The following is a 20928-nucleotide window of genomic DNA, read 5'->3' on the forward strand; positions in this document are numbered from 1 at the left end:
CCAAAGGTGAAAAGGGCTGCTTCAGAACAGACAGATAGATTTTTCCCTCACTTGAAGACTTAAGCAAAGGTTCAATAGCTACCTTGGTTGGCACAATTCTAAGAGATTTCTTTTTTGCCCAGTATGGGTTGGAGGAGATGGCGCTTTTGAAATTCTGAAATTCTGTGCTAGGATGCTATTAAAGACTTACAGAGTAGGACTATTTTGTGGTGAGGTAGCAATCCTGGGTTCTCAAAGCCTAGTCCTGTTGAGCACAAGATCTTATAGGTACTATCAAGTGAAAAGGGGCTTCAAGTATGGGTCTGATAAGGGACTATATGCCTGTCTCTTAGTACCAGTCTAGCTTAGTTCATTCTCTTGTTAATGGCTGGCTGCTGTGAGGAATCTCTTGCCACATAGGGACTATTTCAATTCAATTTAACAAACATCAAATGCCTTCAGTACTTAATCAGTTAGGCAGCTCAGTTTAGTGGTTAGAGAACCTGACTGAATAGAGAAAAAACTGAGGTTAAGGTCTCACCTGTGACTGATGGGGTGACCTCAGCAACTCATTTAACTCCTTTAACCTCTCAGTTCCTGAAGCCATTCTTAAAAACTACAAGCTTCAATGGACGTGCCAAACTACATTTTAGAGGAAGTTTCTTCACTGGGTACTTCCTATGTTAATGAAATCATAGATGGGGACAAAAAAAGAAAAAGAAAACAAAGAAAAAGAAAAGAAAACAAAGAACAAAGAAAAGGAAGAAAGAAAAAGAAAAGTAAAAAAGTATTATCATTAGGAATAAAAAAACTAAATGAAAAACAATGCATGTCTTCTAGGAGCTTACTCTCATAGAGGGAAGTGCCCAGAATGTGAGGGTAGTGACTGTGTTTTATCTATCCCCTGTAGCATTAATCACATTGTGATTAATACATCTATGGAAGGGGGCAGCTAGGTGGCGCAGTGGATAGAGCACCAGCCCTGGAGTCAGGAGTACCTGAGTTCAAATCCGGCCTCAGACACTTAACACTTACTAGCTGTGTGACCCTGGGCAAGTCACTTAACCCCAATTGCCTCACTAAAAAAAAAAAACTAACAAAAAAAAAATCTATGGAAGGCAACAAAAACATAATTTGCAGTTGGCAATATTGACTAATAAGGATTTTTAACTTTTAAAAAGCTAGAACATATTCGTGATTTACAATAATTTATTGATTTTCATTAAAACCTATATGATAAGTTCATTGAGGGCATCAACAATGATCTGTCTATATTCTAAGTCACGTTTGGGCTTAGCATAGATAGTACCGTCAACGTAGCGGTTGCTTGATATTCATATTTTTTTATGACAATCAAGAAAAATTCACTGAATCATTCAGATATGCTAGGTTCTGTGGGGTATTGTTGTTGAGTAGTGTCTGACTGTTCACGACCCCATTTGGAGTTTTCTTGGTGAAGATGCTGGAGTGGTTTGTTATTTCCTTCTCTAGCTCACTTTACAGATGAGTTAAGTGACTCACCCAGGGTCACAAAACTAGTAAGTAGCTGAGGCTCAATTTGAACTCAAATCTTCCTGACTCCAGACCTGGTACTCTACCCACTATGCCACCTAGCTGCCCTCCATGGGATACACAAAGAAGTAAAAAAGTATTTGGAGGGACAAGACATATCAATGTAGTAGGAGACCTCACAATAGAATATGTTAAGTGTGAAAGGTGTGGTAAAGAGACTATATTTATTAGAGGTTCAGAGGAAGGAATTGTTGTGGGCCAGAATCAGTAGCAAAAGGTAAACGGAGAGGTGGAATTTTAGCTAGGCCTTGAAGGAAGGTTAAGACTAAGGCAGGCAGAGAAAAAGTTTATAAGGGAATCTTCAGCCCTTATGTCTTTTTCTCTAGTAAAGAAGAAATGATTGGTGAAGAAACTGAGGCATTTTAGGGTATAAAGAAGGATAGAGGTGGAAACAAAGAATGTATGACATCTTGATTTGCTCAATAAAATCATAAACATGTCCTGCTATGGCTGACCAGGCAGAGGATAACTTCTTCCAGGGCAAGAACTTGCTTATTTTTGTTTCCGGATCTCCAATCAATCAATAGTTCATTCAGCCAATCAATCAACAAGCATTTATTAAGTAATTATTGTATGCCAGGAACTGTGCTAGGCTCTGGGCATATGAAGGCAAAAATAAAATACTTCCTGCCCTCAAGAATCTTACATTCTTAATGGGGACATGATGCATATATAAGTAATTTTGAAAAAACACAGCATTGGCAGCTGGGATGGAATAAGAACAGGCTTCATATCAAAGGTGGCAATTAATTGCAGCTTAGATGGGAAGGAAGATTCAAAGAGGAAGAAGAGAGGAAGGAAGGCATTTCATGGATGAGGGTGTGCCTATGAGATTCCATATGTAGAATAGCAAGAAAGCTAGTGGGGTTTTGTTTTTTCTCAACTGTATAATGTGTGAAGATGAGTAAACCAGCATCAGGTTGGAAAGGTAAATTAGGAGCATTTAGGACAGGCTGTAAAGGTCAAATAGAGGAGTTTGCATTTTATCCTAGAAGTCATAGGGAGCCAGGGGATTTTAAGTGAGCATGATTTTAGAGATCCATGCCTTAGGAAGATCACTTTGAAAACTGTGTAGAGGATGCTTTACAGCAAGAGGAGGGACTTGAATCAAGGAGACTCTTACAATCGTCCAGGCAAGAGGTGATGAGGATCTGGTATACAGGAGGTGCACAATAAGTGTTTGTTGATTGATTCTTTTTTTTTTTTTTTTTCAGTGTCAAGAGCCCTGAGAGACATGGAGAAGTTTTCTATTGGTTGCTTTTGGAAATACTCTATGGAATTAACGTGAGCAGAAGCCAAGGCCCAGAAGAAGTGGGGAACATAATTTTTAAGGGGTTAAACTGAAAAATTAAAGAATAGCAAAGTCAGAAGGGACTTCAGAGGACTCTAGTCCAACCCCTCCCTGAGTTTCTGACCACTCTGTTGTTCCATTTCAGCTATTTCCTAAACTTCCTTATTGCTATTCACAGTTTAACTGTCAGACTGGGGAGAAAGTTTTTACTTTGAAAGACAGGTTGTCCACATGAGATTTTCCAATTACTGAATAAAGGAATTACATGATAAAAGGTATTTGATGTTCCATGCCTTTTGCCCAGAGGAAACTTTTGGGACCAATTTAATTGAGTGGAGTATTGACAGTGATAACACACTGCTTAGAACATTACAATCATTCCAAATAAAAATAATAGCAATTCAGCAAAAATTTTCTTTTTCAGACTCAGAAAACTTTTCACCAATGAAAACTATATATATATGTGTGTGTATAACATACATATATGTGTGTATGTAAACATATTTTTCATTGGTGAATATATATGTGTACATATAAATACATACACATGTACATATAAAAATTATATAGGTATATATAATATATTAAAATGCAATCTACATTAAATTAATAGATTATTTATGGAATATATTGAATAATCAAAATTAAATTAATATATTAAGTTTTATATATTAGGTATTACAGATATATGTTGAAAAATATGCAAAGGTAAACAAAACAATTTCTTTTGCATTGTTTTTGTCCAAAATATTTGTCTCATGCTGTACCTTTAAAAAAAATCATTCTGCATCTAAAATCTATCACCTCTCTCTTTCTACTAATCCCATGTCATACACATACACAGAGAACAAATGAGTATAAAAAAATTAAAACATTTATTCACCATTAGTACAATAGTGCATGAGTTCATGAATTGTAGCCAGACGTTTGGTATTATTCCACAAAGGAGGCAAAGGGAATTGAAGAAGTTTCCACAGTGGTAGCTTGGCCTGCATCTCTTGCTCAATTTGTACTGGGTCAAAATTCTTCTGGGCCTGATGCAAAAGAATAATGTGACAGAAACCATTACAGTCTCCCAAGAAGGTAAGCTGTCAGGAACCTTATAAATATGTAGAATAGAAAACATGATACTCCTTACACTCATTATTTGAGGATGGGGATATCAATAGTAATTGAAGAGGACAAACGATTAGTATTTTGCTGAAGGTCAAAAAAACGTGGTTTTTACTGTGTGTGTTTTTTTTGGCCAGAGTTTCCTGGCACAGGCAAGGAACTACCTCGTCATCTGCACTGACAGACTGCCAAAGGTTGGTATGGATTAATCTTCCCTTTTTCTGATCCTTTCCTGGCCTCTGTTGGCTTTTATACCAACAGATACTAACTAAAAGCTAAATGCGCTAACATCTCCACAAGATCCATCTTGGCAAGTCCATTGGTGTTGCTACTGAAGAAATGGTTAAGGTGGCTCTATCATGAAGGAAGAATTCTCTACTGACTTTATTTCTCATCATTTTGTCTAGCTCAGGGCTCATATTGTAAACAGTCACTTCTTATGGCTTAACTTTATAACTTTATTTAGGTTTCAACTAATGATGTTGCACTTGCAGGATCATGTCTACAAAGTAGAAGTACAACTTATTTTCTTTGGTGTGTTAATAGTTGGCCCCATTTCTGAAATGCAATCTTTCTTCACCTCCACCTCTTAAAATGCTTAGCTTTCTATTAAGGTTCAGCTCAAATGAAACTTCATACACAAGGCCTATACATTTTCCCCATTTTATTTTTCAATTAATAAGCATTTATTTAATCTTCCTCTTGTCTACCCCCAATTTAAAAGTAAAAAAAGAAAAATGCCTTGAAACAAATACGCATAGTTAAGCAAAACAAATTCTTGCATTTTTTGTCCCAAAATGTTTGTTTCATTCTGTATCTTTAAAAAATCATTCTTCATCTAAAATCTATCACCTTTCTATCAAGATATAGTTCATTATTAATCTTCTTGAATCATGGTTGATCGTTCCACTGATAAGGGTTCTTAAATCTTTCCAAGTTTTTTTCTTTAACAATGATGTTATTACATAAATTGTTCTGGTTTTGCTCACTTCACTCTGCATCAAGGTATACAGTTCTTTCTATGTTTCTCTGAACCTATCCGCTTCATTATTTCTTACATCACAAAAGTATTTCATTATATTCATACACCATAATATGCTCAGCCATTCCCCAATTGTTGGATATTTCTAAAGATCCCAGTTCTTTGCTAGTACAAAAATAATTGCTTTAAATATTTTTTAACACATAAGTTCTTTTCATCTTTGATCTCTTTGGGGAAATAAGCCTAGCAGAGGTATCACTGGGCCAAAGGGTATGCATAGCTTAGTGACCTTTTAAACATAGGTAAAAACTGCTTTCCTGTGAATTAATTCACAGGAAATTGTCAACTAGTGCATTAAAGTGCCTTATTTTCCCATTGGCCCTCCAACATTTGTCATTTTCTTTAATCTCCTAGTTTTAATTTGCATTTCTCTAATTATTAGTGATTTGTAGCATTTTTCCCCTTATGGTTGTTGATAGCTTGCATGTTCATATCCTTTGATCAGTTATCAACTGGGAAATGACTATTATTCTTATAAATTTGAATCTACTTATTTTGGGAATGAAAATTTATCTGAGAAACTTGCAGCAAAGATTTCCCCCTACCCCCTGTTAACTATTTGCCTTCTTATCCTAATGGGAACTAGTTTTATTTTTTCTTTAACTTTTAAATTTTATTGTTCTTCTATCTTTTATGATTCTCTTTCTCCCTTGTTTGATCACTAACTCTTCATCTATCTATAGATCTGAAAAGAAATTCCTTCCTTGCTCTCCTAATTTGTCATTGGCCTTTTATATCCCTGTTATATATCTATTTGGAGCTGATCTTGGTATATTATGAGGTCCTGCTAAAAATCTAATTTCTGCCAGATTGCTGTCATTTTCTTAGCAATTTTATGGAATGATGAGTTGTTGCCCCAGTAGTCGGGGTCTTTGAGTTTATTGAACACTAGAATACTAGTCTTTATTTGCTTCTACATAAAATAATATATTTAGATATTATAAATAAACTCTATGTTGATATTATTACATATGTATATATTACATATGATTTATATAATATAGAAATGTATATTTATATGCGATATTATATATATACATATATGATAAAGAAAAGGCAGTACAGTTGTAAGATTTAGTTGCTTAAAATTGCACAGATTTTTGGTCACCCTGTGTATAGAACCTTACAAACTTTAATGAATTAGCAAGCATTTATTAAGTACCTACTGTGTGTCAGACACTATTCTGTGTGTTGGGGGCACAAACATAAAGAACGAAACAATCTTTATTCCCAGGGAGCTTGGAGGTAGATGGGAAATGGAATGTTGTATGGGGAAAACAAAGAGAAAGTGAGTTTGAAGACATATTTGAAGAAATATTTGTTAAATGCCTCTTATGTCCAAGACACTGTGTTAGATCCTGGAAAATATGAGGAGAAACAAATAAAACACCTACTATGTGCCAGGCACTGTGCTGAGCACTTTTTAAAAACAAGTATCATCTCTTTTGATCCTCACAACAACCCTGGGAAGTAAGTGCTATTGTTATCCCCATTTTGCAGGTAAAGAAATTGAGGCAAAGAGAGGTTAAGTGACTTGCCTAGAGTCACACAACTAGTAAGTATCTGAGTCCAGATTTGAACTCAGCTCTTCCTAACTCCAGACTCAGCGCTCTATCCACTGCATTACCTCGCTGCCTCTACAAGGACAACATAGTCTTTATCCTCACGGAGTTTATATTCTCTCTCTCTCTCTCTCTCTCTCTCTCTCTCTCTCTCTCTCTATATATATATATATATATATATACATATATATATGTATATAAATATGTATAAAGTAATAGGAGAAGTGAAGTGGGGAATGATTTTGATTATGATCAATACAAAATTGCAATTTCAGTGATGTAGGGAAATCCAGTAAGAAATGTATTCTTCTATAGCAAATTGGCAACTCTTCTATAACTCCTAGTCTTAAAGAGAATTGCCTGGGATACTGGGAAGCTAAATGACTTACCCCGAATCACAAATTTAGTATATGATAGAGGCCAGGCTTCAATCCAGGCCTTCCTGATTGCCAGAGCAGCAGCCCACCACCACCACCACCACCACCACAACTGTAATCATCATTATAAGCACCATCACCGCCATCACTATCAATTTCCCCACCATCATCACCATTACAACCACCATTATCATCATCACCAATTTGTATGGAGGCTAGGAACTGGATCCTAGGGCTTTAATGGTATTAGGGAATTTTTGGGTGAAGAAACTCCTTAGACCAAAGTAGGCTGGCACATTTTCTATAATTTCTATAATTTTGTAGAGCACTGAAGTTAAATGACTTGACCAGGATCACATGACCAGATTGTCAAAGGTGAGAATTTGAACCCAGATCTTTCTGCTTTCTATCCACTATGTCAGGTGTCTCACTTTACATGTATAATAATTGTAATATTAACAATAATTACCTTTAGTACATGCTTCTTGTGACCCTGTGCATCATGGTAGTTCAATATGAGAGGACCTTTCTGGTCTGCTTTTTTCTCTCTCTCATCCTCAGGTAAGAATATACGATGTAGATTCTGTTTAATGGCAAATCACATGTTAGATTTTTTTGTTTTTGTGGAGCAATGAGGGTTAAGTGACTTGCCCAGGGTCACACAGCTAGTAAGTGTCAAGTGTCTGAGGTAGGATTTGAACTCAGGTTCTCCTGAATCCAGGGCCAGTAGTTTATCCACTGTGACAGCTAGCTGCCCCCCACATGTTAGATTTTAAAAAGAGACAAGATTTTCCAGTGGTGGAGTTGAACAGGAACAAATCCATACTTACCTCTTTTTCACATTCTGTGAGACAGAGAGATGGCAGGATAGATACAATGTGAGCTGCGATCCTGGGATCCAACCCATCTTCTCTGGGCGTGGGTGGCCTTAAGCTAGGTGGGAGAAGCTCATTCTCTGTTGCCACTATCTATTAAAATATTAAAAAAATATTCATTTCCCTTCAAGAGAGTAGCTGTCCTAATGGTGAATTTTTAAAATTAAATTACATTAATTCAATAAATCAGGGGAAAAATAAAATAGTTGCTGCAAGTAGAGGATCAGTAATTGTGAAAATAAGCAAATAAATGGGAAGATCAATTAAATACTTTCTTATTGAACATACAACTGGACACAATTATATGAGAAGCACTACTACTACAGAAGTAAGAATGCTCTAATGTATGTCTTTTTTAAAGAAACTTGCATTTTTCTCTTAAAAATCTCAATGGCTACACATTAGCTTTTTAAACTTTTTAAGAGGTTAGTAGGTAAAATTCTCATCTAAATGGAGAAGTTGAGGCAGCATGGTACAGTGGAATTAAGTCTAGAAGTCAGAAATACTGGAGTTCAAGTCCAGAATATATACTATGTGACAATGGTCAAATCATTTAACCTCTTACTACCTCAGGCATCTCTCTGCTACTATAAGATGCAAAAGAGCTGAAAGCAGTATAGGAAAGAGGTGTCTCCCTAAGAATTCCCCTACACCAATGCAATCATTAGTTCAGGCAAAAAGGAAAATGATGAAACTGAAGTCCAGAGATGTGAAATCCTTCAAAAGTTTAAGAAGCCATGTTGGTGGAGGCATAAAAATACAAAGATACAGATCCATAATTCCTCTAAGATTGGTAGGTGATATTTGAGAAAGGTGGGGAAGTTAATTACCCTGCAGCCATCTTAGTTGAGAACCTTTCTGATTTAGCTAGGCTGGTCCTTAGAAAATAAAGATCCAGTCTAAAATCTTTTCTAGTTTCACATGACTCTTTAGAGATTGTGCTATATTGCCATAGTCTTCAAGAACCCAAGGCCACATGGATCTCACAAAGATAAAATGGATTGACCCTTCAGTAGCAAGGAAGTAACTGGCTTATATTTATACAACAAGCCAGGGGTTGGTCAAGAAATATAATAAAAACAACAACATAGTGATACTGTAATATTTCAGACAGTCATGATTTTCATCAATGTGGACACTACTTCTACTCATGTAGAGACTTTAATTCATCTGCCACTCAGTAGAAGTCTCTAAGAACTGTTGTGGTCAAAACCAAATATCACTGTTGTTACCAACCAGGTGAAGAGATTTTTCAAACTTTGTGAGGCTGGTTTTCTTATGATCAGAATATAATCTGTCACTGGGTCTGTCCTGATGATAATAGCTTATTTTCTATAGTATTCTATGGTTAATGATATCTTAATACTATAATCCTTGAGCAGATTTCATTAGTGTAGAATGCAAATCACAACCCAACCTTTTCTTAATATCCTCTGAGATCTTGTCCATGATCTCTTTTTTTTTTTTTTGGTGAGGCAATTGGGGTTAAGTGACTTGCCCAGGGTCACACAGCCAGTATAGTGATAAGTGTCTGAGGCCAGATTTGAACTCAGGTCCTCCTGAATCCAGGGCCGGTGCTCTATGCACTGTGCTACCTAGCTGCCCCTTGTCCATGATCTCTTAAAAATCCTCCACTAGGGATGGGGGAGAAATCCACTTGACATGGGAATGTTAGGCTTCCACTATCTTCTTCCCAAAGGTTGGGAAGATAGGTAGTTCCATGGCTATCATCTATCTTTGCCTGGCAAGTAGATCCAGGGTATGATATTTGAAGTGGCTTCTAGGCTTTTTTAGTCTTTTTATTGTGGCAAGTGCTTTGGTCAATTATCTATGGCAAAGTCCTTTACTCCCATCAACTTCCTCTGCTCTTACTCAGGTGGTAATGAATGGAACTAGAGGAAGCCATACAACAGTGATGGCTGCATACTTTATAAATTCATGTTATCCAACTTTAACCAGGCCATCATGGAATCAGGATAGTCTTTTTATTTTTCTTCAATCAATTGCCTATCTCATTCCCCCCAGAAACTATTTCAAATCTTCTTTTCTTTGCTTAATCCTCTCAAACCTCCCACCTCCCTCTCAGCTGAGAAAATTGAACCCATTCTCTGTGCATTCCCTTTTCTCTTCATCTCAAAACTCCCTCAGATTATCCCCTTCTCTTTCTTCCTTTTCTGCAGTCTCTGATAAAGAGATGACCCTTCTTCTTGCCAAGGCTAACTCTTCTGCATATGCCCTGGATTCTATCCCCTCCCATCTATTCCAACAGATTACAAACTCAATTATCACTTCCCCATCTCCATTCTCATCCTTCTATATTCTCATCCCTATATATGTATATAAATATATGTGTGTGTGTGTATATGTGTGTATATGTATATATATATATATATATATATATATGCACACACACACACATACACACACATATATGTCACCCCCTCCCCTTACCAATAATCACTAGGCCCTACCATACCCACAAGCTGCGTCTTAAAACTCTCTCCCCCTTTTCCAAGATATCACTAGAGAAAGCTCTCTACATTCAGTGCCTCCTTTTACCATTCATTCACTGACTCCTCAATCTTTTGCATTATGGATTTTGACATCATCACTCAATTATAATTACTTTCTCCTATATTACCAATGACCTTTTAATTGTCCACTCTGATGGTCTTTTCTGAGTCCTCATCTTTTCTGACCTATCTGTTGCATTTGAAGAGAACCTGAAAATGAGTATATCCTCTTTGGAAGCTAGTGGTCAGAAGGGTTAGGATCTCTCCTTTCCCAAGCTCTTGCCTAATCCACCTCTCATGTAGGCATGAGAACATCTAGCAATCTAACAATGAGTTGAGTCTTAGCAAATGGGTTTGAGCCTTGAGCGACAACAGAATCATAGATATAGAGCTAGAAGAGATCTCTATCTAAACCAGCCCCCTCACTTTAAAGATGGGGAAACTAAGGCCCAGGATAAATGACTTGCCCAAAGTCACACAACAGAAAGTAGAAGAATTAGTACTTGAAACCAGGGCTTCTCACTTCAAGTCTTATCCCCTGTAAAGATGATTAAACTCTGCCCTCCCCCCATAATCATTACCTCATATTTATCCTCACAGGGGCTTCAGGGAATAAATAAAACAGACATCTCTATCAATCAGCCCTTGATTTACAGATGAGAAAACCAAAGTATAGAGAGTTTAAGTGACTTGCTGAAGGTCACAAAGTTGGAGAAATGACTATGTGGCATTACCCACCTGTTCCAAGATGCCATTAAGTATCAAAGGCACAGAAATGAATTCTTCAGGAATCTGTTCCATCAAATCATTGTAATATCTCATATCCACTTCAGTAGAGAGCAAACCTATTGTGTACAACAGAAATGACCCACTGCACTATTAAGCGGTATTCTTCATTAGCATTTCATTCATGGCTGGAAGGCTTTGCTACACTAAGGTTACCGAGAAGAGGTCAAGAGATATTAGAAACGAGTTTGAGGATAATTACTCCTTTCTCAAGAAAATCCTTTGAACTGTCCATCCTCCCATTCACACACTCAATGTTCAAGCCAAACTCAACATCTCATAACTGAATATATGTACCCTCCTTGCCTCTGCTCACCCAACATGAAATGCACTTTCATACTCATCTCTTAGAGTCCTTGTATGTCTCCAAGGCTCAGTTCAGGGTCATTTCTTTTTTTTTTTTTTTGTGGGGCAATTGGGGTTAAGTGACTTGCCCAGGGTCACACAGCTAGTAAGTGTCTGAGGCTGGATTTGAACTCAGGTACTCCTGAATCCAGGGCCGGTGCTCTATCCATTGTACCAACTAGCTGCCCCCAGGGTCACTTCTAAGAAGCCTTCCTTGATTCCACCCCAACTCCACCCAGTTGCTAAGACTCTCCACACTTCCCTCAAATTTGGTTGCATTTTACAATCTGTGTATACCTTGTATCCCCCCAGAAGAATAAAATCTCTTTGGGGGAAAGGACTGCTTTCTTTTTGTCTTGGTGTCTCCAGTACTCAGAACAGTGCTGTGTACCGTTTAGGAAGTGAGTCATTGTTTTATCAAAGTGTTGAGCTGAACTGAATCTCAACCTGAAAGGTTTCATACATACTTTCTCGTGTTAGCTGTGACTCTTCTGTCTGTGGTTTCTTCTTTGTTGAAATGGCAGCTGAACTTGCAGATGCCCCCTAAAAGAATCACGAAAAAGACACATCTAAGCAATTGGGCTAAAAGAAATGCTCTTAAATGCTGGTAATGTCTTTCCTGAGATAACACTGGTGTTTCCTAACCTTCTGGATCACTACATTTACCCCCCCAATGATCTGCCTAAGGTCAGATGTAAATTATCAGAATCAGGGGAAGCCCATTATGGAGATGATCACTTCTTGCTTTCCTAATTAAAGTTATGGCTTGATTGATTGATTTTAGGTAGGGGCAGAACATTCAGAATTTTTCTCCTGTGGAACAACCTTAGACTGGATGAAGTGTTGGATCATAATGAGGTTGCTTAGAGTTGGGGAAATCTTCCCCTATTAAAAATCAAAAAATGGAAAGAGTGTACCACCAAGTGTCCTGAGATAAGGGAGCTAGGAGCTACATTCCATCCCTAACCACATTGTTTTAGAGATGTGTTTGAGACTAATGCTACTCTTCCCACTCCATCTTCCTCGTTATAGCTCTTGATGCCATGGCATCAATTTATCCCAGGTATTTTCATGGTTTATTCTTCTACATAACATTCTGCATATTATATCACAAATCAAGAAAACAGGCTTCTCTAAATAGTTTAGCCAGCTCTTTAATGACAAGAGAACATGCTACCTCAGGAGTCCAAGGGATATCCGAAGGAGCACTTAAGACTTGTGGGACATTAATAAGCCTCATGTTTTCTAAGTAGTTCAGATGCTGCCGCCTCCAGTCCAAGCTGTCATATATCAAGCAAGCAATGACTTCAAAAAGTTCAGTACCAAGGTCCAGCTACAGGGGGAAATGCCATTGAGACGGTCATTAGTTTTGTGTAATGAAGTAAAATTCAGGAAATATCTCTATAGCTACCTAATGTCATAATTGTTAAGCTAGCCCCTGCCTGCACATATATGTCTCTTCTCCACTATTTTTATAATAATCAGCAATCAATAAACACTTATTAAGCCCCTACTTTATTCCAGACATAGTGCTATACACTAGACACTAAAGAATTGCAGAACTTGCAGAGAAGCTCATAGTTGAAATAGGCATCTAATCATAGGGACATAGATTACAGGGACTTCAAAGTTCATCTCGCCCAATCTCCTTATTTTACACATGAGGAAACTGGGGAGCTTAAATGACTTGCCCAGGGTCATATAAGGTAGTAAGTGGCAGAACTAGGATCTTAGTTCAGATTCTTTCACTCCAAGCTCAGTACTTTTTCACTGGTGCCATTCTGCCCTCCAAGGCCAAGTGGCCCAACCATACACCTCTGAGGAAGAGATAACCACTGCTTCTCAAAGCAGTGTATTCACTTTTGTGACAGATATAGCTAGCCTGAATCCAAACAGATTACAATTGTAGCACACAAAGAAATTATTTACTAGGCTTTTAAATAATTGAGACATCTGCTGGAGCTTTATCTCTGCCAAAAGTAGAGTGGCAGATAAATTCTTGATTTGTTTATTTAAAAATTCCACAACAAGGAAAACTGCTGTTCTGGACCCAACTGTGATCAATAAAGACAAACTAGTTGCTTGAAGTAGAAATGATGGGAACCTTGGAGGTTCCATCTTGGAATTCCTGGTAAAAATGAGGAGAAAGATGGGTAGGATCTCATATGAAATCCAGGTTTTAGAAGAGAGACTTTCAAAGGGTTCAGAGAATGGAAACAGTCAAAAAGGAGTTTCATCACAATATTTCTATAAGGTAGGCATTCCAAACATTATTATCCTTGTCTGTACAAATGAGAAAACTGAGGTGCAGAAATGGGAGGTGATTTGTCCAAGGCCGGAGAGCTGGTAAGAAGCAGAGACAGTATTTAAACTCAAGTCTCCGTAGTCCAAGATTCTTTCCACTGTACCAGACTTCAAGGAACAATTCATTTGTGGCTTTGACTCATTACTAAAGAATCACCATCTGTGCAGCATGCTGCCTGCAATTCCATCAGTCCCCTCCTACTGTAACCTTAGGCTCTGCCCCAGTATGCTGAGCTCAAATATTGTCACATTGACACTTGTTGTTTAGTCATTCAGTTGTGTCCAACTCTTTGTGACCCCATTTGGGTTTTCTTGGCAAAGATACTGGAGTCGTTTGCCATTTCCTTTTCTAGCTCATTCTATAGATGAGAACCGAGGCAAAAAGAATTAAGTGACTTGTCTAGAATCACAAGTTAGTAGGTATTAGAGACCTGATTTGAACTCAGGACCTCCTGACTCCAGGCCCACTTCTGTATTTATCGCACTACCTATCTGTCCCTAATAGACACTATTAAGTATCTAATAGATAGACTTTTCCCTTATCTTGCCCCAAACTAGGCTATTCCCATACCACTGGAATGAACACCCTTGTATGTATTGTTTTCTTCTGTTAGATTGTGAACTCCTTGAAGGCAGGGATTTTCTTGTTTGCATGTATTTGTATCCCCAATACTTTGCATAGTGCCTAGAATATAATAAGCGCTATCTATCTATCTATCTATCTATCTATCTATCTATCTATCTATCTATCTATCTATCTATCTATCTATCCATCTATCCATCTGTTTGTCCTTCCTTCCTCCCATCCATTAATCTATCTATTCATCTATTTACTAATAATAGCACTTATCATTTGATCTGCATTCGAGCCCAGGTCTTTCTGACTTTAAGTGATGAGTTCAAGTCCTAAAAACTTTGTTTTATTATTTGGTTAAATTTTATTTGGTTAATTTGGTTTATTTGGTTAAAGGCAGAACAAAAACAGTGGATTAGCCAGAAGAAGTATATATAGCAAACTTCCTTTCAAAACTCCTTCACACAGATCAAGAAAATGTATCAGACTGAATCCTCAGGGAAATCCAAGAAAAAGTTACAATAAGCCATTTTCCCTATCCAGCACAGGGATATAAAAAGATCAACGGATACTGGGGCCCAGGTCTGGCAAGGAGCTCATGGTACAGTTCATTACAGAATTCAGGCAAAGGCTATGAACTAGGGCAAGAGAAGGTCCCATGACAATATGGGGTACCCCATATACATATAGTGGGGTACTGCTATAGAAAGGGGTATCAATGAGCACCTTTGCTGTCTACTGGGTATGGTGTGGACTGAGGAGAAGACATATGTCCACAAGTGGTGTTACACCCAGATCATATATAAAAATATAGAAATATACATATATATATATACATATATACATAAATACATCCATCCATATCTACTAATCCACACTGCTTCTCTAGAAATGTTTTCATGAGAAAGGCAAGTGTCTTAGAAGCACTGTTATTTGAACTAAAGCCCAAGCATGAAAAACACCTAAGTCAAATACCAATTTATTATTAGTGATGAGATTATTTTAGTAGTTATAAAGAAGGCACAAGCCTCTCTTTAGTACTTAGCCAAAGCCACAGGTTCATTGTTCCCTGGAGTTTGTGTAGCAGAAAGAATAAATCCTAGCTTTGCTTCCAACTAGCTCTGTAGCCTTGGGCAAATCGCCTCATCTCTGGACTTAATTTTTTTTTCTTTTCATATGTACAATTAAAATGCTTAACTCGTAGTGTTGCTGCAAGGAAAATGATTTAGAGGCTTAAATTCCTCTCTAAATATGAGTTTTTCTTAATATTATCTTAGTCTGTTCCAAGGCCTTAGATGTAGAAACACTATGGAAGCCTTGGAATCAAGCTATATACATTATCCAGTATTTAATGAATAAACATATTGGTGATAACAGTCACTGGACCAACCACAGTGTTTTGAACATAGTAGTTACTCAATAAATTATTCAATAAATGTATCCATGGTTACAAATGCGAAGCTACTAACCAGTAGTTCACTGTCTGACCAGTCTACAGGAAGGAACTCTTCCCTAACCAGGTGTTCAAGCCTGGAGATGTCAAAGAGATTAGTTTCAGGTTTCCCATTATTCAGAATTGGTTCCAAGTATTTCCAGAAAATTTCAAGATCTTTTATGTCTTTTTCCCTCTTCAGTTTTTCGGCTTCTATTTCTTTTGACATTGTAGGTGTACCTATGTTACATAGAGGAGAAAAAGGTTTCTTGCTTAGTTGGTATTTGGCAGACATGCGCATTACAAGGTATCTACTTGGCACCAGAAAATTCCAGGAAGGACATCATTCTGTGACACTTCCTGGGATGGTGCTCTCAGTACCCTAGGTGACTTTCTAAGGTGGTAAGATGTAAAGCAGTTGCTGATCTACCTTGATAAAAGGAGTTTCCTCATTGGGGATTTCCTACACCAGTGGCATCACAGATCCAGAAAAAAAAAAATCACCTAAAACGTATAAATCAGCATTGATGAAATTGGTATAAAGCAGTCTAGGATCAACTTAAAATATATATGTGTACATATATATGTTTATATATGCACAATACACTCCATAGATATGGTATATAAATATATGGTATATAAATCTCTCTCTGCTTCTCTCTCTCCCTTTCTCTCTTTCCTTTCTTTCCTTTCATTCTTTCTCTTTCTCTCCACTCTTCTTTCCTTCCTTTTCTTCCTTCCTCTCTCCTTCCCTTCCTCCCTCTTTCCCTCCCTCCCTTCCTTCCTTCCTTCCTTCCTTCCTTCCTTCCTTCCTTCCTTCCTTCCTTCCTTCCTTCCTTCCTTCCTTCCTTCCTTCCTTCCTTCCTTCCTTCCTTCCTTCCTTCTTTCTACCCTTCCTTCCTCCCTCCCTCCCCCACCTCTTTTTCTCTCATAACTCTCTGCAAAGAACGTCCCAGAATGGCTCATCTTTCTGCAAAGGTTGCTGATCCCAGTTTTAGGTGGTTGTACATCTGTGTAAGGGGGGATTTCAATTTTTAAAAGGCAGGTTATTTGTCTGTTGGAATGGAAGGAAGAGGAGATCATAGATGAAGAGAGCTAAGGATCTGTTTAGGGGAGCACTGTTTTCTGCACATGATCTGTTGGTAACACCGCCAGTAAGTATCGTTAAGCTTTTCAGCTGCAAAGGAGAAAGCTGGGGATCCAGTCACATACTTTCTGTCAGAAGCTGGGCCTCTTGTTGCTGGCTAAGTCCTGCCAGGTATGCCTTCAGAGGTTCATAATTCTCGGAAGTCAGCTTAATCACATTGGATACAGGAACCCCAAGCTCCGTCATAATTGCCAGTAGCTGTGGATTGTAAAAGCCTGTGATGATAAAGTAATGTTGGGCGCCATCGTCTGGCTCATCATCTGTTCAGAACATAATAAAAGAAATCAGGCTGTTACAACACTATAGAACAGATTAAGCGCCATTCATTCGACAGGCATTTATCATTCTTGCCCAAAGGAGGCCTATTGGCTGCTGCAGCATCTAGTGCCTCCGGTTTCTTTACCGTCCTTCCCAGCCATCAGAGCCTGGGCAGTTTTACAAGCCCTCTGATTAGGTGTGCAAATGTAACACGTGAACCATGGTGTGTGTGTGTGGGGGGGGGGCGGGGATGGAAATCCTGCCTCCAAGGGATGGGTGGTAATGATGACCAGCTTAATCTCATGTCTTTCTTCAAAGTGAAGACTTCGGCTTCTTTGTGTCTAATAATTTTAAGCAACATCTGGGCTCACTCTGGAATTATGAGCAGCTTCAATTCTGAGGGATTTTATAATTTGAGGGACAGGGTGTTTACAGGATAGGGAAATAGGATACGGAATTGCTTCCTGCAAAAGAGCTCTCCCTATTTGTATGAGCAGGGGGCGTTGCCAGACATTAGTTCAGTGGCTATCAGTGATTTCATTCGGTATTCGCTTGGTTTGTTTTTGCTTCAGTTATCTATGGTTTTGTCCGAATGGCTCTTCCTTCCACAAAGGTACATCATAACTCAGAGGGAGGCAGCACGGCCGACTGAAACGGGGCTCTGGATTTGGAACCAGAGGATCGAGGTTCAAACCTGGCTGTGCCATGTACTTCCTGAGTGACTTCAATGAGCCATGCTACACATCGGGGCCTCAGTGTCCTTATCTGTAAAATGGGATGGTTTGGACCAGATGAAATCCCAAAGGCTCCTTTCAACCCTAAATCTATGACCTATGTCTGACCATGACTTAATAGACAGTCTTCCAGAGTGGTTGGGTCCAAGAAATCACCACCCAGTGACCAATCTGGTCATAGCCTTTCTGAAAACAGATGCATAGAAGTCTGTCACCATGCTCATGTTGGAAGCCTTGCCATCTTGGCAGATGTCAGAGCTTATATGATTTTGGCACAGCTTTCAAATAGCCAAGTTCACCTCCATGCTATATAATGAAGGCTAGGCATAGGCTTTAGCATAGGACTTTAATATTGTCTTATTTATTACATCTTAATTCAATGGCATATGTTATATGCACATCTAAGACTACTGTTCAAAAGTTTTCCTATTTTAAAATTATTTGTTATTATTAAATGCTAACTAATTATTTCCATCTTAAAATATGGGTTAAATCAGACCAAAGGGCTTTATATCTCAATCATCTTTATACTGTGTATAGATGCCAAGACTTTGTTTTATTTCAGTTCGGTGCTTTCAATAGATCCAAAGGCAAGGTGACGCAGATTGTAGCACTTTCATATTCCTTAATAGATGGCTTTTGTGAATTTCTCTGGTAGTCTTGAACCACCAAAACTTTTCTCTGGTGTCTCCACATTTCAAGTGAGAAGCTTCTTTGAACTTAGCTGAGCAGGTAGCCCTCGACCATGAGATAGATACACCCATGCAATCCATCACCGGGCCCATCCATACAGAAAGCCTTTTCAATTTGGTAGGAGCTGGCATAGGGTCACCTCCATGTCATGATAACGCTTCATGATAGGACGTCAATGGAAGAGATGATGTTAAGACAGTTTCATGAATATTTCCAGACCCACAGCTTATTTACTTATTGGTTTATATGTTATATCACCCTAGGAGAAGGCAAGCCCCTTGAATTGCAGAGGCGTCTCATGTTCACGTCTGTATTCCCTTTACCTGGCACATATAGGCACTTAACAACACTTAGGGATTGATCAGTTGAAATTTCTGATTTTCCCATTTTAACCAAAGGAGTCAGTGGTAACGTTATGAACATGATTCAAAGTTTTAACACTCCTGATTTCGTGAGGCAAAGTTGTTACCTCACCAGGGCCTTTGAGGTGCCTAGTATCCTTAGATGTCAGGCCATGGAGGGGAAGGAAGATAATGCCAAGTTGCTTCCAATATTCCTATGACCCTTGTCACTTATTGCTTGAACTTGCAGGTGGCATCAGACCATGCACTGATGGTATAACCACCAATTAAATCAGTTGATAGTTGGGATGGTTCTGTTAACCATAAGTGAAACAGGGTGTTTTGCGGGGGGGGGGGGAGGTTCTCCTCTTTCTACCTTTCTTTGTGCCTCATCACAAATGCCATATTCCTGCATATGGTCCTGTGAAATAATAATGAGACCAACCATTCCAGGTTTGCTTCTATGGAATAGAGACAGTGTGAAGTAGGAAATATTGAGGTCAGAGTCTTAAAAAAAACTAAGGAGACCTTAGCTACATGGTGTTATCATAAACATATTACCAGAAACCATGACAGATTGGAAAGAGTAATGACTCTAGAGGCAGAGGACCTGGGTTTGAATCCTGTCTCTGCTACTTCCTAGATATATGATCCTTTTTTTTTTTTTTTTTTTTTTTTTTTTGGGCAGGGCAATGGGGGTTAAGTGACTTGCCCAGGGTCACACAGCTAGTAAGTGTCAAGTGTCTGAGGCTGGATTTGAACTCAGGTCCTCCTGAATCCAGGGCCAGTGCTTTATCCACTGCGCCACCTAGCTGCCCCCTGATGTATGATCTTTTAGCCAATCACTTAACCTCCCTATACCTTAATTTCCTCATTTGTAAAATGAGAGGGTTGGACTATGAGGGCTTCGAGGTTCTCTCTAACTATAAGATGTAGGTTCTTATATGAAGAGGTACATATTTAAATTTAAGTAGAGAGAGCCTTGCTAGCAATTAATCAAATATAAACTATGACTCTGTTTGGTATTGGGTAAAGACCCTTCACAACTTGGCCCATGCTTGCCTTTCCAGTCTTCTTACACTTCACAGTGCTCTGTACACTCTATGACCTGGCCACACTGGCCTGCTTGGTGTTCTTCATACCTGACAGTTACCCATACCCTCTACCCAAGTTCCACCACATACTAAGAATGAGCTTTCTCCTCACCTCGGTATCACCCTCAGATCCCACTTTCTATAGGAGACTTCCTCCATCCCTCTTGCTGCCCTCCCAGGCCCTTCTACCTTCCACACAAACTATGTATATGTACATGTACATGTACTGTGTGTATGTATATAGATATACACATATATACAATATACATTCAATACACAGGGCAATGAGGGTTAAATGACTTGCCCAGGGACACACAGCTAGTAAGTGTCAAGTGTCTGAGGATAGATTTGAACTCAGGTTCTCCTGAATCCAGGGCTGGTACTTTATCCACTGCGCCACCTAGCTGCCCCTATTATTATTATAGTTGTCCTGAGATAGAGAAAAATATTGAGTGATCTGATGGCTTCCTGAGGCTCATATTGAGCTTGTGATAGAGAGCCTCCTAACTCTTTTTAAACCTGATGAACACTAACTATTCCCTGTGATTTGTGCTGGGACAAATACCACTGCCAGAAAGAATATTGGAACCATTGCTAGGAATTGGAAGTCATAAGGAAGAAATTAAATGCCTTAGGGACACAGGTGGGTCTTTTGTTGGGGGAGTGGAATTGGGGTTACCACTGCTAATTGAAAGTCCAGAAGAGAAAGGCAGATTTGGAAAGGGGATCTATGGATTAGATGGTGCTAATAAAGAGGTTTGGGTTTCTGGTCCATGGATTAAGATAAATGACAGACTTTCACCTAGGATGGAGTACAGTACAACTAATAAGGGCTAGTTAAAAATATGTATTTGCCTGGAGTCTTACAAAAGGATATTAAACTGAAAAACGAGAGA

The 20928-nt window shown here is 38.6% G+C and overlaps 1 protein-coding gene across 1 annotated transcript in view; it reads right to left on the reverse strand.

Annotated features, from left to right (window-relative positions):
• Positions 1–20928, reverse strand: part of SPAG17 (sperm associated antigen 17) — a 265493-nt gene that overhangs the window by 133548 nt on the left and 111017 nt on the right. The window contains exons 6-13 of the mRNA XM_044004478.1: positions 16978–17172; positions 15803–16005; positions 12630–12788; positions 11923–11998; positions 11063–11169; positions 7767–7904; positions 7406–7519; positions 3726–3876 (exon numbers count right to left, since the gene is read on the reverse strand). Of these exons, the coding sequence (XP_043860413.1) occupies positions 3726–3876; positions 7406–7519; positions 7767–7904; positions 11063–11169; positions 11923–11998; positions 12630–12788; positions 15803–16005; positions 16978–17172 (1143 nt within the window). The remainder of the gene's footprint in view (positions 1–3725; positions 3877–7405; positions 7520–7766; positions 7905–11062; positions 11170–11922; positions 11999–12629; positions 12789–15802; positions 16006–16977; positions 17173–20928) is intronic.

This window comes from Dromiciops gliroides, chromosome 4, assembly GCF_019393635.1.
Source record: "Dromiciops gliroides isolate mDroGli1 chromosome 4, mDroGli1.pri, whole genome shotgun sequence".
Taxonomy (NCBI): Eukaryota; Metazoa; Chordata; class Mammalia; order Microbiotheria; family Microbiotheriidae; genus Dromiciops; species Dromiciops gliroides.